Source organism: Mus caroli, unplaced genomic scaffold, assembly GCF_978045245.1.
Source record: "Mus caroli unplaced genomic scaffold, Mus_caroli_1 scaffold_1, whole genome shotgun sequence".
NCBI lineage: Eukaryota > Metazoa > Chordata > Mammalia > Rodentia > Muridae > Mus > Mus caroli.
The window spans coordinates 9,900,243-9,912,585 of NW_028227256.1; the positions used below are offsets into that span (position 1 = coordinate 9,900,243).

The 12,343-nt window shown below is 43.4% G+C and overlaps 1 protein-coding gene across 2 annotated transcripts in view; it reads right to left on the reverse strand.

The window, feature by feature from the left end:
• Positions 1–12,343, reverse strand: part of Slco5a1 (solute carrier organic anion transporter family member 5A1) — a 129,690-nt gene that overhangs the window by 72,622 nt on the left and 44,725 nt on the right. For both annotated transcript variants that reach the window (XM_021174954.3, XM_085835670.1), the window contains 2 exons: positions 5,265–5,397; positions 263–474 (listed from right to left, as the gene is read on the reverse strand). In XM_021174954.3, coding sequence (XP_021030613.1) covers positions 263–474; positions 5,265–5,397 — 345 coding nt within the window. The remainder of the gene's footprint in view (positions 1–262; positions 475–5,264; positions 5,398–12,343) is intronic.

The following is a 12,343-nucleotide window of genomic DNA, read 5'->3' on the forward strand; positions in this document are numbered from 1 at the left end:
TTTGTAGCCCTTCCTCTCAAATGCAATCCTTATCTGGCCAGCAAGCACCAAACACCTGTGGGGGGCATTGGTGTGGAGTCACAGAGTTCATAGTTTGGGGCCCTGCTGAGCGTCAAACTCAAGACCTCGGTCCTCTACACTGAGCCACATCCTTGGACTGGCATTGGCTCTCTACCGCCGAGCCACTCCTCCTTGGGCCCACACTTGGCAGAGCACCTGGCTGAAGTACCATGCATGGATTCATTTAAGAGATATACTTTACCTCTGACATTCTTTCCAAAGCCCATTGGAGAAACTTTTTTGTTCATTTGTTCACTTGTGTTTGATTTCTCCTTGATGATGTCATCGTCGATAACGACATCAGCAGAAAATTTTTTCTTTTTCTTGTGTCGAGGTGGAAGCTTTTTTGGAAAAGTAAACATTGGGAATATCACAAGAAACATTGCAATGGCACAAAGAAGGAATCCACTCCACCTAAAAAATTGGGAAATGTCAGTTGTATTTATGGCTTCAGTTTGGGAGTAAGAATAAATCAGAGAATGAGGTTTGACAGGATAAAAGTGCAGAGAAATCATTTTACCGTCATCAACTGTAACACAGAAGAGAACTGAACAAACTGAGAAAACAAAGGTAGCTTGCCTTTCTGTGGTATGAATGGAAAATTCATAATTACACTAGGACTATAGTGACTAATATACTTAACAATTTGATTGTGATGTCAATCAAGAAACCTGAACAGCTATGAATCTGCTAACACAGTTATTTCTGCTACAGTGTGCATTTCAGAATAGTTTTTATTTTATTTTGTTTTCCTTTGTTTAAGCCTGAGTTTCATGTAGCCCAAACTAGCCTCAATTGATTATTATTTCTGGGTAACCTTGACAATATTATCTGCCTTCTTCTGCCTCCTAAGTGCTAGGATGACAGGCTTGAGCCACCACACCCCGCTACAGTAGATTTACTAGAACAAGAAGAGACTGTCTCACATGCTTTCAGGAGCAATATACACCACCACCCAATTTTTGAAACAAGGTATCTCTGTGTAGCCCATGCTGTGTTAGAACTCACTTTGTAGACCAGGCTGGCCTCACAGAGACCTGCCTCCTGGGTGCCAGGCTAACTCCCTTTTTTTTTTCTTAAAAGTAAACAAATAGCTCATGTCAAATGTGGTTTGTTTTCCATCTTTTTGACCTGGCGATTGAATCTATACCCCCAACTCTATGTCCAGTGTGCATTTCTTATTGCTGATGGGGTTCAAATACTTTGCAAGTGCTTAAGCGCGCATTGCTCACCCCCACTTACTCAGTCCTCGAAGTCTTTAACAAACATGATGGACATTAAGACATTCAGAGTTCACCGTTTTACATGAAGAACTTAAAACTACCATACACCAAAGATGTAAGAAACAACCTCCCAGGAAAACAACACACTACAGAGCTGAACTTGCATCTCATTTTGTGGTTTGTGCTCCAGAGAGCTACCTAGGGGGTGTAGAATCGCCAATCTAGTGCTTGGGACAGGTTAGGAATTCAAAATTTTGCTCAATACTTAAACTGAGAGAAATAGGTTTTAAATGGGTGGTAGGTATCAGTATTGGGGAACATAGTTAGGTCAACATGTCTCCTTCAGAACCTGGCTGCTTACAGCACCACATCAGTCACTGCCCATGGCACACCCCACTTGCCCTCTGGCCTTTGAGTTCTCCAAGCCTCTCCACTGTTTACTTCACATCCTCCCTCCTCAAGAAGGCAGGCAGTGGACTCAGGGCAGTCATGAGTTGTGGCTTAGATACATCTGGGATTGGACCCTGTCTTCACCGCATTAACTAAGGAATTTCAACTGGGGAACTGCCTCCATCAGGCTGGTGTATGGGCACGTCTGTGGCCATTTTCTTGATAAACGATGGCTGTGGGAGGTTCTAGCCCAACTGCTCATGGTTCCACCCTTGGATGTGGCCCCGAGTTAATGAGGGAACAATTTTACTTTTCCCAGTTGATTTTCTCATCTGAAAAGAAGGTTTAAAAAATGTTTCTGAGAGACGTCAAATTTAAGTAAGATGGTGCTTCTAACAGACCTAATGAAGTGCCCAGCCCAGCCCAGCAGGTGCTGTGCAACTGGTCTCAGACCCGATTCCCAGCCTTCCCCTAGCCTGGGATGATGCGAAAGTTCATGCAACCATTGAAGGTACTTGTGTTTTTAAAACTTGAGGTGTTTATTTAATACTAATGTGTTGTGATACGGGTGTGGAGGACAGAGGACAACTTTGTGGCAGCAGTCCTCTCCTTCAACCTTTATATATAGGTTCCCAGGAGTGAACTCAGGTAATCAGGCTTGCACATCAAGCACCTTTACCCACTGAGCTATTTTGCCAATCCTTGAGATAAAGTCTAACAGCCCAGAGGAAGGGAAGAATTACAGCAAGAAAATACAAATGGGAGAGCTTGGGGTCTACCAGAAGCAAAGGAAACCAGCTTGTATTCTTCAATAGCCTCAAGAAATAACCGTGTGAAGCATGTGACAATGACAGCCTCTGAGCACACAGCTGAAGGGGACACTGGGAGAAGCCATGACAGGAGAAGATGCAGCATGTGTTGGAAGAAGACACCTCCATAACAGTTAACATTGAAGGGCCCAGATATCCAGACCTTTCTCACAAGCCTATTCAAACCAGCCCCAGGTGGACAGTAGACTGGCAAACGGCCCCACTCCTGTCCGTACCTTAACCCTGCACTCCACACAGAGGCTTTATTCAGGTAATTCAACTCCCTGGATATCACTTGCCTGACCTATAAAATGGGCATGATGTTAAAAGCTCCATTTGATTGTTAAAAGGCTTAAATGAATTTGTGTGTAAACCTTGACACACAGTGTCTAATAAGTGCCAGCATAATGTCTCTCTCCACTCCTTCAGCCACTATTCAATGAAAACTTATCTTTGATTCTAAGTATTTCATTCAATGAGAAATCTATTACCAGCAAGACTACCGAATTGGGGAGGGGGGAGGGGGGTCTCAAATTCATTTTTTAAAACATTCAGATAGTTCTAAACTGACAGTCATACATAGAATTAAGATTAAACCGTCAAGCTGGTAGATAAGATTGTGTGACTATTGCTATTCAAAGCAATGAAGATGCCTTGGTCTGGTGCTGCAGGTTCATAATCCCAGCTACTCAGAAGGCTGAGGCAGGAGGACTGCAAGTTCCAGGCCAGCTTTAGCTACAAGTGAGTCAAGGCCAGCCCGAGCAGCTTGGTGAGACTGAGAGTGAAAATAAAGAGGTAAAAGAGAGGACTGGGAATGTATCAAAGGGACAGAAAGCTTGCTGGGTTTTCCCAAGACCCTGCATTCAACCCCCCACTGAACTGCCAAAAAACAATAACAAACAAAAACATTTACTGAAGGCCAGGACATACAGAAAAGCCAAAACAGGAGGAATGGAGGGCTCTCCACAGTCAACTCATTCCTCACAACAACCCTAAACTTAGGCACAGAAAAGCAATTTCCCGAAATCCACACAGCTCTTAGGAGCACACTAGAGGAATTCAACTTGAGGGTCTGTGCTCCACAGTCTCTGCCATCCGCTGTCAACCAGAACACTGGTAAATGACAGCATCAGGTGCGGGGCAGACTAAGGTTCCTGCAGTCCTTCCTCCCCTCACCCTTCTGTTCCTGCATCTGTCTTTCCCACCCTGAGTTCCCTTCCTACTGTGCTGGCCTCCGGATATCTAAGTAGGATACAGGGTGCGCACTGGACATTCATAAGTATATTTTAGGAATCTGTTTTCTAACAATGAAAAACAATTTCTACACTGACTCATTCCAGAACTGCAATGAAAACAGCTCAGATCAAAATCTTCACTCTGTCTAGACCTCAAAGCCCTTGCTATTTCCCCACTGCTGGCAAGGGCACCCTCCCTGTATGACTCAAACGCTCTGCAGGCTAAGTCCACGTGGGTCTTAGTTCATCTACAGTCAACCAAGTCTGGAACATCACTGTGTGGCAGGACTCTCAAAGTCTAGCAAGTGAGAAAACAGCTAAATGTATAGCACATATAGAGAGGAGAACTGTTTCCAAAAAGAAAATTCCTGCTCAGAGTGGAGAAACGGAAAAGTAGGGCTGCACATTTGAGCCGGAGAAGACAGGCTCAGAGGACAGACACACACAGATCTGAGCCCAAAAGGACAGGCACACACTCCGTAGCTTTTTGTCATTTCCATACTAACCACTGTCACTAGGAGAGAAGGACTCTCAACTGGGGAACGTCTCCATCAGACTGGTGTGTGGGCAAGTCTTTGGGCATCTTCCCTCTTAATGATGGATGTGAGAGGACCTAGCCCACTGCGGGTGGTTCCAACCCTAGGCAGGTGGCCCTGAGTTAGGTAAGGATGCAAGCTGAGCAAGCCATAAAAGCATGTCAGCAAGTGCATCCCTTCATGGTTTCTGCTTCAATCTCCCTCCTTAAGAGTTTCTGCCTTAGCTCCCCTCAATAATGGACTATATCCTGCAAACCGATATAAATCCTTTATTACCCAAATTAGGGTTGGTCAATGTTTTATTACAATGACAAAAACCTAAGTAGAACAGAAAGTATTTTTTTTTTCTACAGCACAGGAAAGGTATTGGGACATGGGGTTAAAACGGTCTTCCTGCAAAGTCCTCTTTGGGTCAAGATGCCCTCTTCCTACACTCTGCTTTGGACACAAAGTGACCCAAATGCCTCTGTGTTAGCTTCCTGGTGCTGCTCTGACAAACTATCACACATGGAGTGACTCACACAAGTGGATCAGCTTCAACAGATCAGCTCTTGGTTCTGGGCCCTGGGTATCTACTGCACATCCCCTGTGAAAGTGTAGGCTAAAGAATTCGTCTTCCCTCCCTAACTTGTAGAGGCTGTGCCTACAATTCTTTTGTTCACAGATCTTCATCCATCTTCAAAGTGAACTGCCAGGATCTCCTCTTTAATCAACAGAGGTCCTGCATCTGGCTACCTCCCTCCCCTTTCACCAAATATACCGTCCCCCCAAAAAATCCTTAATGTGACCACCCCTCTTCAAAGTCCCCTCACCACATAAGGTCCCATATTCATAAGCTCTGGGAATAAGAAAATGGCAGTTTGTAGGGGAAATTATCCTCCCTATCATCTATTGCAGGCAATGCCTAGCTAGCTACCTTCTCCCTTTCTGCTGGGGACGTTGTAAATGCAGAGTAGGCGTGACTGACCATCTCCAGGAAGAAGTGAAATAGAAAATGCGGAAAATACTCACCAGTTTCCGATGAAACGAGGGTCACTCTGGTCAAGGTGAACAGGATTTCTGGGATCCACATAAAAGCCAATGAGTAGCCCACCTAGTAAGTACCCTACTGCAGGGCCAAGTGCTCCCATGACATACATGATGGCTGGGGAGACAGAGGGGAAGGGACAGAGAGCAACGTTACACAAGACTGTATATGACACAGATGTGTTCTGTGGCTATCTTCTGAAACAGTCATGCTGAGGTTGAACTTCAAAGTTTTCCCTTTACTGCAGTGGCCCCTCCTGTTTCTGCATGAGAGTTACTTAAACAAGTTTGCAGCTGTTTCTGCTTTGGTTTTTAATATGAGTATCCAGGCCACACTCTAGAACCACTAAATTAAAATTTCTCTTTTTATTAGCATATGTTGATTGTGTATAATAATGTGTTTTCATTGTGGCATTGCCATACTTACGTGTGATATAATATTCACACCCTTAACTCTGTTCCCTTCACGCCAATCCCTCTCCTCTTCCCACCTGTCCCTCCTCTGCTTTCTTGTCTTTAATTTCTTTATGAATTAGTAAGTTTCATCATGGCTGCTTACAGGGTCCTGGGCAAGAGATTTAAATTCAATTTTTGAAAGTAGAGACCCAGGCTAGTTAATGAGGCTATATATATAGAGAGAGAGGCTATATATATATAACCAAAAGATAGGAAAGGAGAGGAGATAAGGAAGCATTTTCCAAAAGAAAAACAGTTGGTCACAGCTGGAACACTAACAACATGACAAATCTGGGGGGCAGAGTTACTCTGAATGCTGGATTCAGTTGAACAGTGGTCAGCCACTGATCAAGTGCCCACCACCTACTAATGTTTTACTAACTACCATCTTAGAATCAAATGAGGTTTTAGAATGCATTTGGTTCATTGCTAATTGAGGAAACATTCTTTAAAAAAGAGTAAATATTCCTAAATGACATCATTCAGAAGGTCTATGTGGAAACCATCAACCACTGATGGACCAGAAAATAGTTTGTTAAAGCCTGTCTAAAGAGCTGGGTGAGGATGTCTCACTGCACACAGGTCTGAAAGGCAGTCCCTGGGTTCAAAAAAAAAAAACAAAAAAAACGAAGTTATTAGCATTACTTCACTAGGTTTCTGAGACAGGGAAGTACCCCAGGCTAGCCCTGATCTAGCTCCTCTTGCGTTAGGCTCCAGGTTATGAAGGCACAGGTACACACATACATGTCACCATTTCTGCCTCTGCTTCTTTATCCACATTTCTATTTTCACTTCTCTAATTTAAAATTCTGAAATGCCACATTGGAAATCTTGAGGTGGGATAGGAAATTCCTTGGAAGTCATTGGAAACTCCTGACCCATTTTCTCCTACTAAACTCCATCTTTGGGAGCATTTTCAAGTCACTGCTGCATGCAAGGCATGAATAACACACAATGGTGGTCAGCATTTCTCATTATACCTCTGTCTGTCATTTGTTTAAGCACCTAGCCTTCAAACAGCACATAGTTACCAGAAAATGATCAGCGTGGCTTCACTTGGCTTCATTGTCTATACCTGAATAAATGTTGATCCTGTCTACTCCTAGAATCACGGACAAGACCAAGACTGCAATTTAATCCTGTCACTCGCCCTTAACACCATTACAAATATAAGTCACAGTGGTTGTTTTACAGAACTGTCCACCACTACAGTACAACTGTGCTTCCATGGCCCATGGAAGTCCAGAATACAGGCAAGCCTCATAGAAGTGGTGCCCTTACAGAAATGTGTTTCTCATGTATATAATTAGGACTTTGACAAACACCTAGATAACCTCTCTGTTTACAGCCTCCTTTGTTAACCAAAAATAGAAAGCATTTCTTTAAGGTATAGGTATTCCTGTATGCACAGGAAGATAAAATTAAGGTTTGCAATGCTGAACAAGCCACACCCACTTAGAACTTAACACTATAATGAGGCCAAAGTGGACATGAGTCACGATCCCCAAACAGTTCTTCTGGCATGGAAGAGGCTGTCTTATTCACATAGTTCTGGAAGGGGTACTGTGGTCCTGCTTTTTACACCTGGGGACAATGGTATGGATGCATGAAGAAGAGCATGCGTGTACAGCAACCCCACACAACTACCCAACAGATGAGAATCCATTAGACAACAGTCACCAGAATTCCTGACAGCAGTTAGCTGTCCAGCCATACGCCATGTGGAATATGGGGAACTGAGTGGCCCAAGCCCAATCAAAAGAATTCCAGTATCATGTCAGCCTACTGAGGAAGGTCTATGGAAGCCTTTCTGGCTTCGTACACTAGTGCTGAATAAGTCAGTCCTTTAGCTGTATCTTCTTTGAGAGGGCACTGGGGAAATCCAGGGACACTGAAAAGGTAACTATGACTGACAAAGGGTCTCCCAGAGAAGACACACATGAATCTATGATTCACGGTGCATTGACTCAATGGGATGTCAACAATATGTGGAGGGGAGGAGGGATCTGTTGTAGTAAGTCAAGGAAGAAGGTCTTGTGAAAGGATGGCAAGCCTCTCAGACTATTCTTCATTGACTTATTATTGATGGCTGAGGAGTGCTGACCATAAACCGATAAAGATGTGTTGAATGGAGACAAGATGAAGAATCTTAAGTAAATAAGCAAAAGCAATTGGACGCTCATCCTTATGACAGAATCTAAACTGGAGCTTACTCACTTTCTGGGGACCCCTGTCTATCCTTGAGAGCCTTCTATTTTTTATTAGATATTTTCTTTATATATATTTCAAATGCTATCCCAAAAGTTCCCTATACCCTGCCCCCACCCTGTTCCCCTACCCTCCCTCTCCTGCTTCTTGGCCCTGGCGTTCACCTGTACTGGGGAATATAAAGTTTGCAATACCAAGGGGCCTCTCTTCTCAATGATGGCCGACTAGGCCATCTTCTGCTACATATGCAGCTAGAGACACGAGCTCTGGGGGTACTGGTTAGTTCATATTGTTGTTCCACCTATAGGGTTGCAGACCCCTTCAGCTCCTTGGGTGGAGAGCCTTCTATTTTTTCTCCCATCCCAGAGTCTGTGACTTACAAAGTTGGTCCCTTTTGTTTACAGCCACAGAACCCTCAATTTTGCCTTTGCCAGGCACGGGTCATCACACTCGCTAGCTGGAGTTTCTTGGACCTCATAGCCTCCTTGTAACTGAACTGGATTGCCACAAAAACATCCGAACTTTATCTTTTACTTATTAAAGTCTACATCTAAGCTAACCCCTGCCCCCAGCATCTCTCTACCTCCCCCACAGGACCAAGACTTACCTTCTCAGCTGCCCCATGGAACTGTCACTAACCTCATGGAACTGAGACACACAATGGATTAGCTATAAACGTGAGTTGGGTCCAGGCTCAGAAACTGGGCTTGCACCTAAAACAATACCAAGGACTTGTGTTCTATATACATGCTCGAGGTCCTCAAATGCCTATTGAAGTTGGCATGGAACACAGCGATGAATGGACACATGCTTAGTGATGATGGATATGTGCTTAGTGACACAACTACTGAAGATAAGACACATGAAGAGCAATTCACACTTCTCTGCAATATCACAACTCTCATTCTGATTGCATTCAAGTTCCTGGAAGACTGCCAACAGACTTCATTGTACCAGAGCACCAGATTTAAAGAAAATATTCCTTCCCTCATTCCTTCCACTCACCAGAACAGGGATAAGGGCTCTTTATTCTCAGTTATTTTGAGAAATGATTTTTCTTTTCCTTTTAGAATATTCAATTACTTTGACACAGACCTGACAGCAAAAGACCAGCTGCCACAGCATTCAGGGAACAGTCTGTCACCTGCTAAGGCATCTAGGGAGCATCTCAGGTCATGATGGAGAGGGGCATGGGCCTTAAATAGATCTCTTGCTTTTCCTCCTAGCGGCAACCACTGATTTGCATTAAGAATTGTCCCATACTCATTTCTCCTAGTGGGTCACCCTGTCCAGCCACGACATGAGGGGAGGTGCCAAGTCTTATAGGAACTTGTTATGCTGTATTTGGTTGATATCTCTGGGAGGTCTGCCCTTTTCTGAAGGAAAACAGAGGAGTGGATGGAGGGGGTGGGGGAGGCTGGGGGAAAGGGACTGGGAAAAGAGGAGGGAAGGGAACTGTGGTCAGGATGTAATATATGAAAGAGAGACGGGGGAGGGAGGGAGGGAGGGAGGGAGGGAGGGAGGGAGGGAGGGAGGGAGGGAGGGAGAAAAAGAGAAAGAGAGAAATCCAACCCTCTGAGGGCCATATCTAGGTCAGCTGCCACTCAAGCACAGATCCAGGGCACTGATATGGCCCACTCCAAAATTTACATCATCTGTGAACCATTAGGACCCATGAAAGGGCCAGTCCTACCCATCCAAAACTGCAGAATCCCCATGACACAGGGCAACAATAGAATCATCAGGAGGAGTCCAGGTGAGGATCCAATATTGATGGTGTAACAGAATCCAGAGACCTCTGATTCTTGAACCAGACCAGTGACTCACTGCAATGAACATGTGCAAATAAAGATGTGTGGACAGAGGGGTATACAGTAGGACACAGTGTGGCACACTACAGCTTCCATGATGAAATATTTTGTATGCTCAGTTTTGGTTTTTGTTGTTGTTGTTCATTTTGTGAATGTGTGTATGTGTGTGTGTTTATTTTGGGGTTCAGGTTGCAAGGGCAAAGGACAGACATGAGGGGATGGAGAGATAAGTGAGACATGTTTTAAAAAAACAACAACAACTGCATTTCCATATACACACAATGATTAGGAGTTCAAAACAGTACCATAAACAAAAGATATATAAACATGCAAAGTATATTGACAAATATGTGTGTGTACATATATAATGATACACACACACACATATATAATGATACGTGTGTTTGTGTGTGTGTGTGTGTGTGTGTGTGTATACATATTCATATACATGGAGGGAGTGATGAAATGGTTTGATGGGTGAAATTGCATTCTATACAAGCCTGATGACCTGAATTCCAGTCCCTGAAACCTACATGAAAAGGTCTGATGCAGCGGCATGCTTTTGTAATCCCAGCACTCTCCAATGAGGTGGGAAACAGAGGAAGAAGCCTGGAGACCTGTGACCTGGTCTGAGTTACACAGCAAGCAGAAAGCAGAGATATCCTGCTCAAAACCAAGGTGGAAGGAGAGAAACAGCCTCTAAAATCTGACCTCTGATCTCCATGCACCTACAATAATACACACACATCACACATTCTAATACTACTAATAATGGATCTATAAATGCAGACATACATATAATATAAAGATAAAATGTTTGTCACATCTTTTTGTTGAAATGTGAAAACTGTTGAAACAATTTAAAGACTCAGTCCAGTGGAAAAGATGTACAACTTACTCACAGCTTGGAAAGTTCAGTGTTGGTAAGCCATCGACTCTCTGAAAGTCCGTGTGTAAATGCAATGTGATTCCAATCAAAATCCTAACAGGGTTTTGCAGGAACTCCCAAGCTCCAGCAACTCAATTGGAGAACATAGACATTTCAAGACTTCTAATTGTCAGCCAGTGGGATGCTGGCCACATCAAGACAGATAAAACAATGGAAAATAAAACAGAGAGGCTGACCAACTCAATCATGTAATTAACTGGCTTTTGACCAAGGCACAAACATAGTGTCCTGCAAAGGACAGACAGCATTCTCGAGAAACAGTGCTGAAAGCAACAGATGGGCCCAGAAAGTCTAAAATGTCCTAAGTCTAGGAGAAGATCACCCTGGAAAATATACTTGAACAGAGACTTTACAAAGAAGAACTGTGAGTGGCAAATGAGAACCTGGGGATATTAGACTCTTCAGTCGGGAAATGCACATATATTACTTACTTTGCCATTGTATGAAAAAACACTATAGTAAGGCAACTGGGCAACTTACAGAAGAAGTGCTTATGCTCCCTGAGGGAATGTCCATGCAGCCTTGGAAAGCAGCCCACAGGGCAGGGCAGAAAGCTGAGAGCTCACATCACCAACCACAAGAACAAAGCAGAGAGAATGAATTGGAAGCAGGGAGAGTCTGGAACCCCTCAAAGCCCAATGATGCACGTCCTTCAGAAGTCTTCACCTCCATTCTGCAACTGAGTGTTCCTCATAAGCCTATAGGGGACTTTCCCATTGAAACCCTATAACACATTAAAACTGCAATGAAATACCACCGAATACCTATTCAGACACTTAACTCCCAAGATAGTAAAGTCATTAGAATTCCCACATACTGCTGGGAGGAATATAAAATGGTACAGTTGCTCTAACATTTTGGTGGAGTCCTAATGAACTAAATATGTGCCTAATGTATGACCCTCGTAGGTGTTTTAACACAAGAGACAAAAGCATATGCACATGTGTGTGCACAATATGCACACTTGATCTATCTGAAACCTGAAAGAGCCTAAGAAAGGGGACAGAAACATTACATATTTTTATTTCGCCACAATGCTGATCATCAACACAAAGGAATAAATTAATGATATACAAAGGAATGAATTAATGATATGCATTAAAACCTAGATAAACTTCTAAGTAAGCAAAAGAAAGGCATTTTAAAAACATAGCTTATGCCGGGCAGTGGTGGCACGATTAATCTCAGCATTTGGGAGGCAGAAGCAAGCAGATTTCTGAGTTCGAGGCCAGCCTGGTCTACAGAATGATTTCCAGGACAGCCAGGGCTACACAGAGAAGTCCTGTCTCGAAAAACAAACAAACAAAAAACATAGCTTACATGATTTGACATCTGAAATTCCAGATAATGCAAGCCAGTGCCTAGTAATAGAGGAAATCTGCAGCTACCTGGGGCTGTGTGAGAAGATGCATAGTAAAACCCTCATGACACTGGATAAGTTCAGAGATGATTTCGGTGAGCACCGAAGCGCCTCATGACACTGGATAAGTTCAGAGATGATTTTGGTGAGCACGAGGGTGCCAAATTCTTTCAAACTATATGTGTAATTATACAGTTTATTTTATCTCGAGTTTTAAAACTTTTTTTCTGTTTTCTTTCACTTGACTTATGTGTGAGTATTTTTGACAATATGTATGTCT